Source organism: Ixodes scapularis, unplaced genomic scaffold (genome assembly GCF_016920785.2).
Source record: "Ixodes scapularis isolate PalLabHiFi unplaced genomic scaffold, ASM1692078v2 PGA_scaffold2__306_contigs__length_199485367, whole genome shotgun sequence".
In the NCBI taxonomy this organism is placed as follows: Eukaryota; Metazoa; Arthropoda; class Arachnida; order Ixodida; family Ixodidae; genus Ixodes; species Ixodes scapularis.
The window spans coordinates 114,130,638-114,146,141 of NW_024609857.1; the positions used below are offsets into that span (position 1 = coordinate 114,130,638).

Consider the following 15,504-nt stretch of genomic DNA (forward strand, 5'->3'; position numbering starts at 1 on the left):
CTAACTTGTGCGTAGAGGATCAGCACAACCCAGATTTGTGCTGCAAGCGCACCTGCAATACAAAAGTTGAATAAACATGAGATGAAATATGAGACGTTTACAATTCTCTGTAACGTGAAATTAGAGCACAGATCTTGAAGAGGAGGATGGGAGTGTATGCCCCTCCTCCCCTTCCCCTCCTCCTCTTCTGCTCCCTCCCATTTAGCGGGACATTTCCCTGAATTTAGCGGGAAAATTTCCCCATTAAATTTAGCGGGTTAAGTTTCCCACTAAATTTAGCGCGGAAATTGATGTCACATGACCTCAACACAAATGCAGTTTTCCCGCTAAAAGTAGCGGGGAAAATGACGTTGCATGACCGTGTCATGCCATCCATAAAAAATTCAGTTTCTCAGATAGACTTAGCGGAAATATTAACGTCACATGACCGCAACATTAATTCAATTTCCTGCCAAGTTTAGTTGGGCGGTTACGCCGAGGGCAACGCCGCGAAACGCGGAAACGGGTGCTAAGAGCTGCGCTAAAAAAACTAAATGCATCAGGTGAAATAAGGTGAAAATTAGAGATAAGAAAAAGAGAAGAGAATCTAAGATACCGTTCTCAGATCCTTCCTTTTGTCCGTTCTCAAATGTTTTGATTTCAAGAAATGTTTATATCTTTATTCATGCCCAGAGAACCCCTCCCAGTTTCAGCATGAATGCAATAAATCAATGCAGACTAGACCTTGTAAACTATAATGCACATGAAAATGAATGTTCGCCACATAGTCATGTATGAGTTAGTGGCTCAGATCTCTAAATACATTTGTATTGAGGAACATTCTTGAATAAAACTTCTGGGCTTTGAATTGGACAGTTTGTACTTCCATAAGGACACTGTATGGCACTGATTTTTTTTGTGACACATCAGAAACAGCAGTGTCATCCTTGCATACCTAACAAGAATTTGTATTTTTTTTTTTAGCATGGCATGTGCTATTTTAATGTTTATACAGCCTCCTTTAACAAAATTTCCTTTGTAGAGCTTTTTATTGGTTCTTATTTAATTCGCACGACAGGCTCGGGACCTTGAATTCTAGCTCGGCATCAACAGTTTTATATATTAATGTAATAGTGAAAGACAAGATTAATGGTCTTGAGTACGGCTCGACAAGCACAGATGTTGAGAAAAGTACTGAAGAAAACTCAAATGTCAAAATAAAAATAAGCTGGAATGTGGATACAATTAAGGACATGGTCATGAATACAGTAGCAGATTCAATATGAAGAATACGTGTTAGACGCACACTCAAAGAAACCTGTTGCATCTATATTCATGCAAATTACTTCGCAGAACCCAGCGCTGCAGTCTCGGGTGCGAGTTCGCTGAATGAGTCCACTGAAAATGAGTGCAGACGGAAAAAGCAGTTTGATCTGCGACAATGAGCATTACATAGGCAAGTGACATGTCATTGTTACTGTTACAGTGCCGAATGTTTCAAACTGCCAGTCGTATCATTCTGCGAGTTCCATCCGTATATTACAGGGTTTGGCTCTCTTGAATTCTTTGCGAGAAAAATTATGAACTGGAAATGTGTAGCGTAGTTCTAGAAAAACTACTTCCAGAATCCTAACTCAGCATCGCAAAAAGAATATAAAAAGTTTCTAGAGATAAGGTTAGTGCAGGAGTTGAATAAACTAAATACTTAGTTTTGTGAAACCATCTTGACGTAGTAAACGTATAAAGTTCCCCTAGGTAGAGCTAGTCATTACGGATGATTGTGCCCATTGCATACCATAAAAATTTAATTTGCGACCTACAATATTTACAGACTCAACCAACTCTCAATAAGTGGAACACTTGGCACTAAAGATTGGTCTCTCCATGACTGTCTGCAAACATCCACATAATAATAAACCTATGCATTTCAAGAAAATATTTGGAGCGAGCTGTTTAAACTGCCATAACACTTTTTAACACTAATAGAAAGCCTGTAGTGGGCCACGACTTAAGCAGTTTTTACTTCATTATGAAGGGCAATAACAAATATGTGAAGCTTAAAACTAGGCCTGCACTGAATTGCTTTCTTAAGTTGAACGTGCTATGCTTGGTTCAATATATTATCTTTGCAGAGCTGACAATGTGCAAGTTCCCATTTTTTTTTATATTTCACATCTCCCGACTGCTGGGTGGGGTAGGTACATAAGATTAATGACACCAACGTAACACAATGATTATTTTAAGAATTTGTTTGGGTATGGCACTAGCGAAGCCATCTGCGGGAAGTTATTTCTGTGACTCCGTCGAACCTACATCCGTGGGCTTTAAGTTCACATGTGAATCATGTCTGCAGACGCCTTTTTGTAATTGGAACTCAAACCAACCCGAGATTTGAATGTTTTTTGCATTTTAGGCTTAGTAGTGCTTTTGCTGTTTCACTTCAAGAATAGGTAAGAATGCTTATTTCGAGTAGCATACCTAACACTTGGTGGCATGAGGACTCCCTTGTCGTGATGCTAATTGGAAGTCACAGGCAGGGAGATACTGTGATGCTCTTGTTGCTTGGATTACCTCCCCCATGGTCCTGGCCAAACCACAGAAGAAGATTGAGTCCAAGCTTGTGGCCACTAGGATCTCCAGATCTTGAGGCAACCAAGTAGCTGGAAATAAAAACAAATCACAATCAAGTACTTGGCAGAGCTACATTAGAATGGCTAGCATATTCTTTCATGATCAGCACATAGATCCTTTTGTTTTTATACTTTGTACTTGTACCTATTAAAAAACTGCTCCTTCACAGCCACAGTCATAGACACACCCAAGGACAAAGCCACACAGGCCTTGAAATGATGGGTACCGAATTAAGGCGAATGATCAAATGCATTCATTTAACCCTAGCTCTTTCACCCCAACCTGGGAGATTTCTGTCAAATATTCACATTTAACTCTAAAGACTATAAAAAAAACCTACTACTGCAATGCAGAGCCGTATAGTGGGAGAGTTTAGCCAGTGGGTGTGGTGACAAAGGTGCCGGAGAGGAGGAAAGGGAGGAGAGCGCCGAAGGAAAGAGAGAGAAGGCAGAAAAAAGGAGACGACCGCTATTTTGACGCAACGCTGTTGGCGCGGAGCACTGCTGAGGCTATGTGTCGTCTGCTACTGGCTTAATTCATTTTTGCCTTTATAAAAGTTTACGTTTAAACATGGAGAAACTTCTTTCTTTAGGTTTTTAAGCCACCGAGGAATAACACTATATTATTTTATTGCCAGAGCCTGCCAAATAAAAGCAAAGGGCAGGTGTCTGGATAGAAAGAGTTTAGTTGGCGCACCAAGAGGCTAACCAATGAAAATGGGTACCACTCTGCGCAAAATGCCTAAAAAGCGTGCATCTCTACTTGACACTAAAGGGTACTAGATCATTATTTTCAGCTAACTAGTCAAAATAGACAACGGCTAAAAAAAAAGCAATGGCAAAACCAACAATCGAATTCGCCTGCTCTCCAGTAGCACGACATCTATAGAAGGCAGACCTGCAGAATGAACAAGCAGTCTAAAGAAGAGTATGTCCCATGTATAATTTGTTTCCATGCTGCAAAGCAAGTGCTGGAAAGAGGTTTCACGACATTAACAAAATTTCTTGCTATCAGTTGAGAACAAGTTAGAGCAGTGAACTTCTCCTTGCCCTTGGCATAACGTTTTAGTGTTGCCCATGGAAACTCAAATAAATTTGTGAATAAAAACAAAAAAAAGACTAACCTTCATAAAAAAAATCTAACTTTCGCAAAGAAAAGTTATCTTGAACAAAATATGCGGGAAACAGTTGTACAGCATCCATTTTTGTGCTGAACCAATTTTGAGGCAAATCTGCTACAATGAAAAGAAAACGCCCGAATACAATTAAGGGAAAGACAGAAAGGATGCATACCTACCACAAAAAAATTTAGAACGACCACGGGCAGGAACTTCTGGTGAGGCTCTCAGAGTGACTCCCTCCAATGGGCCTGCGCAGACCAGAGAACAAGATCGGTCAGAGCTTGCAGCCATAAGGTGCTTCATACCATGAAGTTTCAGAAGTAGCTGCACTTGGAAGCAAAGTGCATTTCATTTCTCTGCAGAATGGAGAGTTTAATAGCTAGTATGCATTCATAAGGTGATACAGTCACGAATGCAGATTTTTCAATGCAGCACTATATCACCAAATTGTTAACCGTGCCGGGCAACACTAAAATCCGGGAGCATTATTTTAAACTATCTCAGTTTAAAGTTAACCACGGCAGAAGCTGCAAGCCATGTGACCTTCTAGTTGGATGCCATGGTACGTCGAGCTTATAATCATGTCTCACACTGTTTTTGCTGCAATGGCTTGTAGTGTCAAAAGTGGTCCAGCTTAAAGAGATGCAAAGTATAGACGTTTGTGAGTGGGGCCCTGACCTAGTCTTCAGCTACATTGCGAGGTAGGACGTTCCAACTGGGATGTTTGCTGCCTGTAACCACACGACCAGCTTGTGCACAGCGATCGCTCGAGCCGAGTACATGTCCTCGACAGTGCCATTATTTGACAAGCAGTTTTATGAATGTTAAACATGACTGACTTGCAGAGAGACTGCATCTCAATGACTAATGACTTGGGATACCTAACTGAATACTGATATATTAACTGAATGCAAAACAAATTACCTGGCAGGCATTAAATTTATCAACAGGGTGGGTCAACTCCGCATTAAGTTGGAGTCGATGCGTCAGGCACGTAGCCAGAATTTTGTTTCAGGGGGGGCCCCCTCATAACAAAACGCTGTATGAGGGGGAGGGGGGAGAGGAGGACCCATGCAAAATGGAAGATATCGGGGGGAGGGGGGGGCCCGGCCTCAAAAGCCTCCCCCTGGCTACGTGCCTGCGATGCGTAATAGGACAATACAAACAAAGATATGCCTTACAATTCCTTTTGCACCCCCAAAATGATGTGTTTTTGAAGGTAAGATACACAATGTTCTTGATTCAGAGAGTGCCTCAGCTGTACAAATGCATATGCAGTAAGGGCACTCGCCAAGCCTATTCTCCTCAGCTCTGTGCAGGTTAAGCTAAGTTAGAGTATAGAGGTACACGCTCACTGACAGCATGAGAAAGGCAGGGAGAAGTCTCCGTTGTTCCACCACCAGCCCGTCTGCTACCTTCGATGACGTTTCAGTGCCTCATGAGCCTGGAGCAAGCACATCTGCCCAAAGTGGGGTGAAAAGCACAAGCACGTGCAGGAGGACGCCCAGCCATTCTCTTTTTGTCATCGGCTATTCTACATATTTTAGTATGACATATTTTTAAGTGAGAAAAAGTATTGCAAATATGCAGTCCAACTTTGACCATAATACAAAAGTCTGATAAAGATAACAGTTGCCATTCACCATTTTCCAAATAAGTGCTCCCACCTATCGGAACATCTACACATGTGGTGCGTGAGTGGGTTCAGGACTGAGACGCTAGAAAATGAAGCGCTCACAAGGCTTGTCTGGCCCTTCCAACCATGCGGGTACATTCATCGCAAATCCCTGATTTTTAGACAAAATGATTTAGAATAAGCAAATCTTGTCTACGCCCGAGGTAGAACATTGAATTGTGATTCCCCTATATTGTGCCAACCATCCTTCAACCTGCGGTACCACCTGCAAATGAACTATGTTGTGCTGCGGCACGCGTCCATGCTGCCTGCTTGAGAAGAAAACCACTGCTCGTGTTGAAGACGACATCCCACAATGTACAGGCAACAATGTTTAACGAACTAAAACAAAATTGATATCATTCAATAGACACAGATAGGCTTACAAAGTGTCAACACCATGATTGTTGTTGTTGGTTTTACTCCTGCATACAAACATAAGTGACTTCCTCTTTCCTCCGATGTACAGTAAAACCCCCTTATCTTCGTGGCCCCTATTTCTTCTCGAATCGGTCACAGAGGACATAATCGCAGCCACTGAATTCTGCAAAATTAAAGGCCGTGAAAATTAAAGGTTCGCCAACATTAAAGAGTTTACTGTTCTTCCGTGTGTCACATAATGTTAACATTTCAAGGAGGCTGAAGGTATTGGTTTAAGGAAAAATTGACCTATGAAAAAAAATGCCCTTCTCCAGGTCAGGCACGCGAGGTTCTTTTGCACTACCTATAAGGCGGCAAGTTTGTTTCGGCAGAGCTTTTGGTTAAACGGAGTCACAAAAGTAGCTATACTTGGAGTCAACCATTTTGTGCTGCATTATAAAGCTAGAGTAAATTCCACTGTGCTTCTGCACAGCACTGTTTGTTGCGAGAGCATATGTGGTTTAGTGTTGCATCCATTTGCATGATCTAGAGAAACTAGCGCTGACAGAGTTGGAGCACCCAAAAAAAAAAAAAAAAAAACAGCCGACTGTGGAAACATTGAGAGATGCACACATGCGAACTGTACATTTCTTAAAAGTGGATTCGAGCAAAGGTAAAAACAATATCTATACTTACGGCGGCCATACTTGCCTTTCCCAAGCACGACCACTTTTCCCTCGGTAGCACCATCCAGTAAGCACCAGCAACACGCCCATGAGACGCCGCCGACTCATGGATTGAATGACGACCCGCCTGAGGTCTTGGAAGGAGATCCGGAACACTGCTTTAGGCCAGATGTTGTATCTGGAGGGGGCAGGGACTAAAAGTAAAAATTAACAAATTTATCTGAAGCGCTACATTCCTATAGCATAAACTCTAGGATAGCAGTATTTTTTTTAGGTCAGTGATGCATTTTAATTAAACACAAATGGTTGGTTTATAACTTTATATGATGAACCACCCTATTGGAAAAACCAGCATGAAAATCTAACTGGTCAAGCTGGTAATTAAGGTGGTCAAGCTGGTAATCAAGGTGGTCAAACTGGTCAATGTGGTAATTAAACTGGTTTAGCTGGCAATCAAGCTGGTTTAAGCTGGGCAAGCTGGAATTTAAGCTGGTCAGTCTGGTCTAAGTAAAAACCAGCATCGTCCAACTGGAATCTGGTTTTAGATTCAATCTGGTGTAGCTGGGAGCCAGTCTGGTCCTAACTGGTTAAGCTGGTGTTCCTGCGAGCCAAGGTGGTCAAGCTGGTTTTCCTGGGAGCCAATGTGGTCAAGCTGGTTTTCAGCAGGGAGCCAATGTGGTCAAGCTGGTTTTCCTGGAAGCCAATGTGGTCAAGCCGGTTTTCAGCTGGGAGCCAGTGTGGTCAAGCTGGTTGAATTGGGAACCAATGTGGTCAAGCTGGTTTTCAGCTGGGAGCCAATGTGGTCAAGGTGGTTAAACTGGTCTTCCTGGGAGGCAATGTGGTCAAGCCGGTTTTCAGCTGGGAGCCAGTGTGGTCAAGCTGGTTGAATTGGGAACCAATGTGGTCAAGCTGGTTTTCAGCTGGGAGCCAATGTGGTCAAGGTGGTTAAACTGGTCTTCCTGGGAGGCAATGTGGTCAAGCTGATTTTCAGCTGGGAGCCAATGTGGTCAAGGTGGTTAAACTGGTCTTACTGGGAGGCAATGTGGTCAAGGTGGTTAAACTAGTCCTCCTAGGAGCCAATGGGTCGGCTGGTTAAATTGGTCTTCCTGCGAGCCAGTGGGGTACGTCAAGCCAGTTAAACTGCTCTTCACGCCAGCTTACTTATCACTAAAACAGAGCTGCCTAGCTGGCAGTCCCACTGTCGGCCAACAAAACAAAATATATCCATTTGTAACCTTGCGCGTGTCTTCTTAAGTGACGCAAGCTGTTTTGCCATTTGGTGACTATATTGAAACGGAATAATGACTGCTAACAAGCTGCACTTTCCGTGTCTCTGAGAAGTGTTTTGGTTCGTGCTCTAGTGGGACGAGGCCATAATAGTTATGACCTATACCGACATCAAGCCGTTTAAGAGTCTGAATGAAAAGCAAGGTAGTTTTAATAGAGGAACAAAATATGTGAAGCAGAAACCTAGTGTTTGAAATATGGTGAAATTTTAGTTATAGATCTCACACTGCATTTTTAGGGTGCCGGGGGGCGGGGGGTATATGCCTTTGTTGTAAAGCAATATGGTTCACCTGACATTAAAAAAAAACAAGCACCGACTGCAAAATGAAGAAAAGGTGTATTGTTTAAATGACAAAACCTTTTATTATGCCACTTATACACATTAAACGATCAAATATGAATTTAGGTCGACAACCAAATGTATATACGGCTGATTCCTCCTATAAGTATTGATTGACAAAGTACACGATCAGAAATTCACTATTTAAAACAATAAATGCGTGCACAGCTCTCCCTCAGTGGCGAGTGAAACCCGGTTGCAACTCCAAAACTTCACACGTGACCTTCCCATCGCCGGCAGTAGAAAAACCAAGCTGCTTTCCAGATTGATTGTTATTATCGCTTTCCACCCATCTCACGGTTGAGTACCACAAGGATCTGTATGAGACTAAGTGATTTATTTATTTGCATTAATGGAACCAATGACATGGTGATCTTTACACAAAGCACATTTATTGACCCCAAAAACCACAACAGACCAAAAACCACATAAACTTCTGCACACGCTCAATCATTTTAACTTGTATTAACAACTAATTGAACCCAATTCAAGTACTGAGCGTACAAGGCTACAGAACAGACACACTACAGATATTGGTGAAGTGAAAGAACTTGATAACCAAAGTGATCATTTCCAACTTCTTATCTCTAATCCAAGGATCTTAGAAACGTGTGCAGTGAATTTGTCAATATAGACGCCAAGGTCTCTTACTAGAGATACAGCATCTACCACATTTCCCTCAAGCACATAAGGGTAAAAGAAAACTTCCCACTTTCTCTATAAAGAAATCAATTTAGCTTTTAAGATTGAACGACAAGGCTTTTTTTCTACACCACTCTGAAATTGCACCAATATCAGTTTGCAATAAAGTACAATCAATATGGTCTTTAACATTTAAAAAGAGTTTCATGTCATCAGCAAAAAGAAGTACATTTGAGTGCTTGACGCATGATACTGTATTGTTTACAAACAAAATAAACAACAGTGGTCCCAGGTTTGAACCTTGGTGTACGCCAGAAGTTGATCTAAAACACTTCCAAAAAGTTGCCAACATAAACAGTATTACTATGTAAACTCAGGTAGCTCCTGAACCATTCACAAAGCTTTGGGCACATGACATAAAAAGAAAGTTTGCAAAGGAGTAAAGTATGATCTACACAGTCAAAAGCCTTTGACATGTCAAAATATACAGCATCAATTTCGCCTCTGTGACTATCGGCACAAAGAAATCTAGAAAAGAGCACAAATCTCTTTCAACGGACTTTCCCTTTTAAAAACCATGCTGAAAAAGACTAAATATTTTTACTGAGGTAATTTGAGATCCAGTTATGCATAACCATTTCGAAAACCTTCGGGAAACCACACAATAACAAAACGGGACGATAGTCACTAATAATGACAGATCACCAGCCTCGAATATGGGCACAACTATAGAAGACTTCCACAAATTAGAGAAAGTACCCCTCATGAGAGGTGCTTTGTATGTTTGAACAATGTTTGCTTCAATGATATAAAATGCCCTTCAAATTTGGAACAGAAATGCACTAGAAGGATATGTATGTTCTACCTAAGCTTCAAGAAAAGTACAAAAATGTTCTAACAAACCAAATACAGGGTTTAAAGGAAAGAAAAAATGAAAGCCAGTTTTTCGGCCCACATGATGAACAAACTGTGCATCGCAAAAAGCGGAAAGTCCACCAAAATGATGCTATCAGTAAGATAGGATGTGATGAGCACTTTCAACGTTAAAGGGATGCAGAAGCGAAATTTTGATTTCAGAAAACAATGCAGAAGCACTAGGCGGGAAGCTACAAACCCGAAAGCGTCACCCATAAATCATTATCTGCAATGGATGGTCGTATTTTTGCGAAAGAAGAGCTCGCTTGAACAAGGCCAAAAATGCCCACGACGTTGCGATTCTTGTTACCTCCTCTCTTCGGTTTGACTCCACGAGGACACAAAGAGGGAAGGAAGCGAGGCCGTTTCCCCTCCTCCTTAACTGTTCTGCAGGAAACAAGATGTCGCAATTCTCACTCAATCGCATCCTTATTTTACAAAAATATGGCCATCCGTTTCGGATATCTCTTTATGAGTGCTGTTTTGGGGTTTGCGGCGCCCCGTCGAGCATACTAACAATCTGTATCAAGAGTCCTATAAAATTTGTGTTGCTCATGGCATGCTTGGAGATGGTGTGAGGAGGTTGTCTTACATAGTTTCAAATACTGTGAACGTAATAATTTTTGAGGAAACCTAATGTTCTGAAATCTCAAGATTTGAAAAGTATGACAAAAAAATTTATTGCATGTATACATACATCACCCCCCTCCCTTTCCCCATCAATACAAAATTTTCTGCCTGCACAATTTTTCCAGAAACCTACACTTTGCAAAATTTGTGAAACAAAGCCCTCGAAAATAAAGCTGTTTAGAAGTGTTGGCTAGATGGCAAGGCTTCAACTAAATGCTTGTTTTTGGGAGCTCACCTGCACGCTTGATGTCACGGAGCGTAAGGCTGTCATGCAGCAAAATGTGTACAGCCTCACAGAGCTTGGAGAGGTGCTTCCAGTAGAGTTGGGGAAGGACATCCAGCAAGCATGGCAGTGCATAAAAAAGGAGCCACTGCTTCCACTCTGACGCCTTCCAGAAGCCACGCTCCTCAATGGAACGAGGCAGCCTTGTTATACAGTGGGGAGGCTTGATGCTTCGTAGTCGCTTGTCTACCTTGACAACAGACGCACGTGTACCTGCAAACCACATTTAAACTCTTCAGTGATTAGAACACCTAGCTTCATAAAGGAGTTCTTAGAAAAATTGATTTCTTAGATCTAGACAGTAAATTTGAATAAAATATATTACGAAAGCACGTTTATGACAAATTTTGCAGCGTTCTATTGAAAATGAAATTCAGCATATCATTGTAGTGCAACAGGTACTGTAGTTCCTCCAGTATTTTATGCTGGGCAATCTAAGGAATTCTATGGTTTTTTACGGGCCTGAAAAAACCTCACAGGCAGCCACCGAACAAGGTAGGTTCTATGAGGAGCAAGTACGTCTGCTCCACAAACGGGGTACAGTGATGCCCTGGCGCCGAGCTCCGATTAAATGACAGGGGTACACATAAACGCTGCGTCGTCTCCTAATCGTACGAATGACTGTCATGTCCTTTTAGCAGCCGTCGAAACTCCATTGGTTCTTTGTGAACAAGGGCTCGTCCTTTGAAGGAGGGGGAGAAGATAGTTCGAAGGGTATACTCATTTTGTCGACTAAGAATGACCAGGTGCACCACAAGGACCACAAAACCCACGGATCAGATGTTTCTTTACCAACCAGATAGAATGCTGTCTAGTGGGCAGAGTTTCGTTGCAATTGTGATCACTCCCTCTTACTTTTTCGTGGCTTTGTAATGTTGAGAGAAGACTCCTTTAGGCTCGTTCACACACTTGTAACCAAGTATGACCGAGAGAGACGAGACCGGTTTTTAAGTCTCTTGCGACATCTTAGGACCGGATGCGCTGCTGCGGAGCTGGTCCAAAGACGTCAGAAAAGGCTTAGAAACCGGTCTGTCTTTCTCAGTCATACTCGGTTGCAAGTGTATGAACGATGTTTTACTATTCCATGCCTTCCCTCTCGCACGCAACGTGACACATTTTCGTTGAATTGCTTACTACACAGCAGATAAACACACTGGTGCTGCAGCAAAAATATTGGGTGAGATTGATGTTGCAACGATTCTCAAAGCCCTGTGTCGTTTAAAGGGATGCTGAACCGATATTTGAAATCTTATAATTAGTGCCCGAGCGGGCTTCACGGAATGGTACTGTACCTAAGAACGATATTGAATCCGACGGATGGGGCCCGAATTATTGTATTTCTTTGAATTAAGAGCGAATCCTCGGCCGGAAGCCGCCGGCGCGAGCGAGTCCTTCTGAGAGCAGGCGTAGCGGAACTGACGTGCGCATTCTCGGCGCCCCCAGCGCCCCTGGCGCCTCCCCGCATTCTCCTCGTTCGTTGGTGCTCGCCTTGATTCTTCGCTCGGCGGCTGTTCTCAAAGCGGCTGGGACTAGTACCACGCGGGCAGAGCAGACAGAGAGAGAGAGGAGGAGTTTGGAAAGGAAGAGATAGTCCTGTAGACTCACTCGAATGGGAGTCGTGCTAACTATCTTTGGGGGGAGGGGGAATGGGAGTGAAAGATGAGCAGAAAGAAATGAGATTAGATAGAGGTCGGGAAGCGGTCTTCCGGATGCGAGAGGGGGGGGGAGGGGGGGCCGAGGACACAGAATTCACGGGCACACGCGGGCGGGCACGCGGATGGGGCTCCGGCGCGGGGTGCGCGGCGGAGGCACGCGGTCACTGCAGAGTCGGGGCAGAGACATCCGAGTCATTCTCAGGCTCGGCGGACGTCAGGGAGGGCGGCGGAGGTACGCGATCATTCCGGGAGTGGGAAGAGTCAGCCGAGTCGCTCACAGGCACAGCGCATGTCAAGGGGGTGCGGCGGAGGCACATGATCACTCCAGGAGCCCGCGTGGTACTAACAATAACAAACGCCACCCGACTTAGCGCCTGGCTTGGCTTGGCTCAGTCTGTCTTTTGAGGCGAATGAGAATGCGCACGTCACGAAGCGAGTTTTCCACGACGCTCACCAGGGGTCGCGTAAAATTGTATTTTTCGTGTTTATTCAATTTTATACGCCTCCTCGCTCAAAACAACGCCATTTAGAAGTAAAGGACATGCTATGTATGCCATTGCGACCAAGAATTTCCACCCAAAATTTCGGTTCAGCATCCCTTTAACAAAATTAAACATAAAAAAAAAAGCCGCCTGGTAGCATTGTTTTCTCGGTTACCAAGCGGCGTCGGCAATGAGCAGTAGATCGACGGAAACCTTTCTTAAAGACCGCATTCATGTCTAGGGACACAAATGGACTGCTGATACTGCTAGATGACAGGTTAAATGGGAGTAAGCACGAATGACATTTGAGAAATCTTGAAATCAGCTCGCGATCCCAGTTTGGGGTGTCATGCTTGGCAGCGGCAGGCACTGGTTTGTCTATTATAAACTGTCATTCGGCACAATATTGCCGCGCTGAGGGCCGAGCAAACAACACTCTGTCACATAGTTCTAAAAGATTCCCGTGTATTCTACTCGAGGCGTAACTTTTACCGTTTCATCTTTGTTTCTCGTTCTAGAAAGTGCCTGTTCATTCTCGCCCTGAGCCCGCGACGCTCGAAGCGGCCCACAACCTTGTTGAATCAGTCTTACTTGGCATGTGAGTGGTACGAGGATAAGTACCCTGCACCTCCACCAGAAATGCCACGAATGAAGGTGACGAGAGGACTAACAGAAACGTTCTCAGGGCAAAGAATGCTCTGCCGGGGTGCATCTACTGCTCAACTTTCTCTACAAGTGCGCTCGTTGCCGCGGACGTCATTGCTCAGAATTGAGCGATTGCTTCCAACTTTTCAAACACTCGGCGACCGTGCAAACTACACATCTCTACAAGTGCGCATTGCGCAGTTGCCGAGCGTTTGGAAAATTTCAAGCAATCACTCGATTCTCGGCAATGACGTCCGTGGCAACAAGCGCGCTTGGAGAGGAAGTTCGGCCATTCATTCATTGTGACAATATCATTTGGAATTCCCATGTGAATGAGCTAATAGATGAGGCAAGAATTAAATACCCGGGCATTAACAACCTTGCAAAAGGCTTGCACATCATCTATCAATTTTCCTAGCTGCCAGATGGTGACACATGATTGAATGCTGTTTGACAATGACAAACTCTAAGGTTTTTGTTTCGTGCATGCTATGGCATTGTAACAGACACGTTAAAACGGTTACCGATGTAGTATGCCTGTCGTGAGCTTGTCGATGAAAAGAGGAGCTCCGTGACTTGTCGCACCACCCCTTGCAGAACACAATGCATGTATTCCACGCTCATGCCAGCAACCAAGTCGAAACCTGAGCAAAAACGATGTCAGGTAGGTTTTGACATGACACATTCCACACACACAAATTACCTTCAAGGTTCATGAGAGGTGATGGACCCTTGATACCATTTACAGGGCTCCCCAGCCTCTGGGCGAGCTCCATGTCTCGAACAACAAGCTCCGATGTCCTCGGAATTGGGGCTTCATCGGCGACATAGCGCACGCATCCTGCAAAAAGAAAGCAAAGTATTTAACTGATCAACCATTGCGACCTGATCAATGATATCTTCCTTGATTAGCAGGCAAAAGTGTATATCTGCAAAAGAATGAAAATTATATGTACCTTCCTCGTGCTCGCCTTTCATCAAGCAATATGGGCAGCCGAAGAACCCATTGAAAGAGACCATGTTTTGCACGGCAGCACGGGCAGGGGTATCAACGCTGCAGCACAGTACAAAGGCTTTTGAAGTGAGCTGCTGATCTCCATGGATCCATGTCACAGGGGCCATAGTGTTGACTTCCTCCACAAACTTGGTCAGAAAAACCGACATGTCTGGATGGCGCTTCCCAAACCAGAGTCCAGCCAATGTAGGGTGGTGCAAGCGCACTGCAGGGGGTAGTTCATTTACTGTAAATTGAATCGGCCACACTGACGTCTTCGAGGATTTGAAGATGGGGCTCCCATCAGTGTTGAACGTGATTGTTAGGTCACTCGGACCTAAGGCAAGCTCTTGGCGCAAGTGCTTACAAGCTTCGGCTGTTGTAATGTCCGTAATCAAATCAGAGTCATTGAGTGCTAGCATTGACAGCGAATGATGAAGCTCGACACTTGTTTTTCCAATTAGGTGCTTGAGCTGCTTGTGGAGGTCGAGCATCAAGAAATATGACCCACCATGTCTTAGCTTCTCAGTGGACTCCTCAAAATTGCACACATCGCATCGTGCAATCGAATCGCTTGAGTTGAGGACCGTGTCACAGCATGGGCACAGATAATGGTACTTCACCAAGTTTTCCTTTTTTTTCGTCCACAGCTTCCTCAGCTTGTAGATACTTGTCGGCAGAACTGCGCTGCCAAACAAGGCATTCACAAGTGTCAATAGCTTGCCGAGCCCGGCCCACGTCGATCTCTCCGAAACGGCATACGATATAACCATCGCGATGGCGCCAGCTTTCGACGTTGGTGAATGCGGCAGCATACTAGCACCAAACTCTTCCACGCACAGGGTCAAGAGATCTTCGATGGACCCAGGTCCCATCTCCTCGTCGTCGTCGTCTTCAGAGATCACGGCTTCTTCGAGAGACTTCTCTCTCGACACCTCGCCGTCAGGGTGTTCATCATCAGTGCTGTCCCCTCCGTCATCAGCTTGGTCTTGCGATGCATGCTCACTGTCGGTGGAGACATCTCCGACGTCGACTCCATGGCAGTCTTGGGCGTCATCTTCGTCAGTATCTACAGGGTCATCACGGTAGGCTCCGTGGCAGTCTTCGGCGTCATCTTCGTCAGTATCTACAGGGTCATCACGGTAGGCTCCGTGGCAGTCTTGGATGTCGTCTTCGTCAG

The 15,504-nt window shown here is 44.2% G+C and overlaps 1 protein-coding gene across 1 annotated transcript; it reads right to left on the minus strand.

Annotated features, from left to right (window-relative positions):
- Positions 1-9,324: 9,324 nt before the first annotated feature.
- Positions 9,325-14,657, minus strand: LOC120836290. The gene is made up of 4 exons (XM_040499396.2): positions 14,287-14,657; positions 14,034-14,171; positions 13,855-13,974; positions 9,325-10,761 (listed from the first exon to the last, which is right to left on the minus strand). The coding sequence occupies exons 1-4, from the start codon at positions 14,492-14,494 to the stop codon at positions 10,475-10,477; spliced, it is 753 nt and encodes a 250-aa protein (XP_040355330.1). The 5' UTR covers positions 14,495-14,657; the 3' UTR covers positions 9,325-10,474.
- Between the last annotated feature and the right edge of the window lie 847 nt (positions 14,658-15,504).